We start from the raw sequence: 5,057 nt of genomic DNA on the forward strand, positions 1-5,057 counted from the left end.
TCATTAGGCCTTTTCTGAGGTCCACTCTTCCAGTGTGTGTGTGTCAGCACAGAAGGAAAGACGGTGAAATATTTCACTAAATGAGCTTCGCCACTTTATCCCTGTAATTTCTCCAGTCAGCAGCATTATTTAAATCCCATGCACAGACACTAGAGCAGCTATTCAGCCCCATGTTTTCCTGAGCCCTCTCATCTGAGAGGGATTTTCAGCAGTGGCTTATTTTTGTTTACACTGGGAGGTTTTGTTCATTCACACTGTTTTTCCTCCTCTTAGCGATGACGATCGCTTATTTTTGAAGGTTGATGCATTTTTGTGTAAATCCATATTGTAATAGCATTTCTCTTCATTGACATTGTGATCTATGAGGAGAAACATAACAGAAGACTATCTGCAAACAGTGCGTCCTGCTCTCTCTCTTTCTCTCTCTCTCTTTCCCTCTCTGTCAGCGTATTCATTCTTCAGTGTCTGGTTAAAAACGCAGAGTGCATATCAGCCTCAGTGTCCGTGGGATTGAGGGAATAAATCTAGGATGAGGAAATAAATAATGAACGTAAAGACAAGAGGAGAAGGATCTGCGATGCTGAAGGGGTGGAGGAGGGGGAGGAGGGGAATGGTGGGGGCGGAGAGAAAAGAGCACTGGCTTGCCTCCAACGCTGACGAAAGCGGCTTAGCCCTCCCAGTTACCATAGAGACTGTCAGGAGCAGCCACCAGAGAAGAGAAAGAGAGAGGGAGAGAACACAGACGGGCAAAGGCAGGAGCCACAACCACGGGGAAAGATTCAGAGCGGGAGAGAGTCTACAGTTAGAGATAGAGAGCAACAAAGTGAGTAATAGAGAGACAGAGAGGGGGATTTAGTAGAGCAGCCATGATGGAGGCTCAGACTGAATGTATTGAACCACCTCTGTGCGAGCCCCAGCCATCGGGAAAGATCAACAAAGCAGCCTTCAAGCTGTTCGGCAAGCGTAAGTCCGGCAGCGGCATGCCAAGCATCTTCTCGGTCAGGAACAAAGGGGAGGGAGGCAGCAAGACCGGTGGCAAGGAGCTCGTTAGGAGCCAGACCCATGATGGCTTAACGACAGACGTTTCAGCTGAGTTGGAGGGGCAGAAGAAAGAAGAGTCCATCAGTGATCTGCTCCATAGTGCTCCAGTGGAAGGAATCTCGGTTGCCCCTGTGCGCAGTGCCATCACCAAGTCATTCAGCTTCTTTTCCTTGCTGCGCCGCAATAGCACTCGTGTTGGGGATGGAGCAACCACACTGGGGCACAGGGGCCGTGGGCTAAAGGGGCTGTTCAGCAGCATGCGCTGGCGCCGTAAGCCCCCGCCACGGGATGACTCTTCTGAGATTCAGGAAGTAGCCAAAGAAGTGAAAGAAGGGGATCTCATCCCAACTTCCAGCTCCAACAGTGTGGATAAAGTGAAGGAGAATGTGTCACTTACGCTGGAGCCCTCAGTGCAGGTATTTGAAGAGCGTCCTCCTGTAGACAATTCCGGGACCTGGAGTGAAACCTCTTTGCAAGAGTTACAGGGTAGTAATGGAGAGTGTGAGAAGAGCTCTTCTCCCCTGGTTGAGGAGGAGGCCACTGAGGAGTCTCCAGCTCCCTCACCAATCAGAGTTCAAACAGGAGGACCTCTCAGGGTTCAACACAGCAGTCCAGCCTGTTTGACCTCCATACCAGCCTCTGCTATGACCCCTCCACTGGAGCACAGCTCAGTAGACCCACCATCCGAGCCCTCTGTTGACCGCCTCTGCTCTATGTTCACTGATGTGACCTCACTCAAGAGCTTTGATTCACTAACAGGCTGTGGAGACATCATTGCTGATCCAGAAGAGGACTCTGGAAATGGGGGCAGTGCTACTAGCAGTGGGACAGGGAGCAGTAGTGGTGGTTGCGGGGGGCGTAGGGTGATTGGAGCAGCAACTGAGAGATGCTCCCCCGCTAAACCTCCCCTTCCTCCCCAAGTGACCAGCCTGACATCCATCTCTCCCTACATGTCATCTCACCAACGAGTGTGTCCACCAGCTAAAAAGCCACAAGGCAGTGGAATAGTTGCCTACATGGGTGGTGGAGAGGAGATGGCCAGTCCAGAAGGTGTAGACGATGCAGACATGCAAGGGCTTTGGCACATGCTACCACAGAAGGGGGAGGATTCCCCAGCTCTATCCCGTGCTGACCCCATGCTGCATCACCCACCAGTTCGGCAGGAGAAGAAAGCACCTCAGGTGAAAGGTCTGGGGCTCAGTAAGATACCTATTAGTGGAATCAGCAAAACAGGGAAGCAGCAGTCCGCCCGTCCTTCCTCTCCTCCAGTTGATAAAGAGCTCCAGGATGCCCCACCCAGCGACGAGGGCTACTGGGACTCTCCTACACCTGGACCAGAGGACGAGGACAGCGGCTTCCCACGGCGGGATGGCTTGCTGAGGGACAGCTGCTCCGGAGACGCACTTTACGACCTCTACGACCTTGACAGCCCAGGTGCTGCTGGTTCAGATGACGATGACATGAGTTCGCCCACACCTTCCACAGGTGATCTCAAAATGAGCCCTCCCTCCCAAAACGCTTCGTCTTCCTCCTCTTCCTCTTTCCGATCCATAAAGGGCAGCACCAGTCTTCCTCGAGACTCTAAGATCCCTATCAGTGTGAAGCAGACAACGCCATCCCACTCCTCTAGCCAGGGTGCGCTGTCTTCTTCTGTAAGCCCCACCTCGGGCAACCCTCCCACAAAGAACGCTCCAGCACGCACTCGCATTCCTGTCTCCAAGGTCCCTGTCCGTCGCTCAGGAAACAAGAGCATCAACACAGCGCAAAACAGGAAGTAGAACTCCTGACCACCTCTAAAATGCTTCAGACAATATAGACCCTTCACTGAGAGCTTTAGGCCAAATTACTAATTACACCAGTGGTTCCTAACCCAGATCCTGGAGTACCACCTGTTCTGCACATTTTTCGAGTTTTTTCTGCACCACACACACCTGAAAACACTTAATTGTGAAGGGTAGGGGTACTTCAGGACGAAAGTTGGGAAAACTGACAGTTTCCACATCAGCGGGTCACACTGTCCTGTAGGACACTACATCTTTACAAATTTTCCTGTGTTTCTTTTCGCATCAGTGCAATTAATATCCTGTAATATGTCACATATTACATGTGATGTAATTAATACATATGTAGACATAATTACATTCAAAACATATTACATTTGTAATAATAATCTGAGCTTGTCTGATTGTTTACCATGCCTGCCAATCTGTGAAAAGATTATGTCTTCACCACCCAACACATACATACTACAGAAAAACACTGAACCTCAGAATGTTCTTCTTGAAAAAATAACAACTCATCCCAACATGTCCCTCTGGAGGTACTCTTCCTCCTGAACCAGCAAGCAATGGAGTCTTTGGCTCCACTTCACAAAAAAAAACCCTGTGCACTCTGGGAAACACAGCTGTCTCTCTGGGATTTACAAAAACAGAATCAAAATGGGAAACCCTGCAGGATAAATCAAGGCCGAGGACTTCAAATACTCCGAACCAAGCTTCACAGAATCTTTATTCCTCAATCAGGATCAGGGAACACAATCTTCGTTTTGAGACGCTCTTTTCTTACCGCTTGAGACGACTTCCTATGAAAAACAGATGACTTCTTAAGAAAACAACTTTTTTATACCGAGTTCTTGCTCACATTTTTCTTACTCTTTTTTTACAAGACAGGCCTCACTGTGGACATGTAGACTGCTTGTTTTTGTCTCTGTCAGACAACAAAAAGAAGATGCAGCAGGGTCAGGAGTGCCCCCTGCTTCCACTGACTTCCACAACACTCACTGATCTAGAGATGTGAATGTAGCATGCCATCACTCTACACACGCACACACCACACAAGTCTGTACGCTCTGCTTGCTCACTCCTCCGTGAAAGAGAGCGAGAGAAAGAGAGAAGCTAGAGAAGCAAGTCTGGGTCAAAAGTCAACTGTCTTCCACCCCTGCAGCCATTCTCGGAGAGACTGTAGTCTCCCCTCCTTCTCTGGACACAGACTGACCCTGCTTTTGAAATAGCCCAAGGGTCCGAACGATCGGGAGCACATAAGGTCATGCTTCAAACACTGTCAGTGCTGGATGGTTTATTTTTCTCCTGGTAATTTTTGAAATCTGTCTCTCCGCTCTACACACTGTCTCCTTGTTTGAGTTGTAACAATGTTCCTCTAGGAAGGAACGGCCGTATTCTTCCTCTTGTTCCCTTCTTTTTTTTGCTGTTTTTCCCTTTCTGTTCCACTAATTTATGAATAAAACCCCGCTGTGAGTATGCCAAGGCGGTGGCTCCAGACTTGTGAATGTACGAGCGTCCATTTCACACACACCACAGGGCCATGTGGGCAGCGAGCCACAGAGATGTGTGAAACAGCACAGATGCAAGGGCTTTGCAGCCGGAGTGAAGTGGCTACTAGGATAAGTGCTAAATAGGCATGTCAGATAGTTCAGCTGAGGGTTCATGATGGCGAGTTAAAACCTTCTTGTTACAAAGTGGGATCCGTTATTAATGTTGGTGTGGTCGCGGGGGGTTAAGAGCACAGAATGTGTTGGCTGAATGCAGATTAGATAGAGGGGCGCTAAATCTTGAGCAGTGCTTCTTGTTGGTTGATGTAGTATTCTGCAGATTTTTCAAACTGTAAATTTAATAAAATCATTCAGAGTGATTGAAGTGATGCATTGAGAGGAACTTACCAACTCTGGGGGTGACCGGAGCCAGGGGTCATGATGGGACACTAATATAGCTATTTTATTTACTAGTTTTTATATGTTGATAATGGCAAAACAATGATAAATATGAAAAAGTAAGTTTTCTTTGGGTACTATTTTGCCTCATAACTGGGAATGGCTTTTAAAAAATATGTCTTAGGCCAAGAAGTTACCTCAAAACCATCATACAACAATGTTCCATGTATCTGGCAGCATATTCATAATCATTTTGTGAAGTGACTTACTGTGAGGTAGCTTAGAGAGGCTTCAGATGTCTGGTTCCTATCACCACTGTTGTAAACAGTTCTGCTCTAGAATACAGCGC

General features: G+C 48.1%; 1 protein-coding gene across 1 annotated transcript; it reads left to right on the top strand.

The window, feature by feature from the left end:
- Positions 1-708: 708 nt before the first annotated feature.
- Positions 709-4,319, top strand: amer2 (APC membrane recruitment protein 2). The gene has a single exon (XM_036558839.1). The coding sequence runs from the start codon at positions 867-869 to the stop codon at positions 2,817-2,819; it is 1,953 nt and encodes a 650-aa protein (XP_036414732.1). The 5' UTR covers positions 709-866; the 3' UTR covers positions 2,820-4,319.
- Positions 4,320-5,057: the final 738 nt, after the last annotated feature.

Source organism: Colossoma macropomum, unplaced genomic scaffold, assembly GCF_904425465.1.
Source record: "Colossoma macropomum unplaced genomic scaffold, Colossoma_macropomum, whole genome shotgun sequence".
In the NCBI taxonomy this organism is placed as follows: domain Eukaryota; kingdom Metazoa; phylum Chordata; class Actinopteri; order Characiformes; family Serrasalmidae; genus Colossoma; species Colossoma macropomum.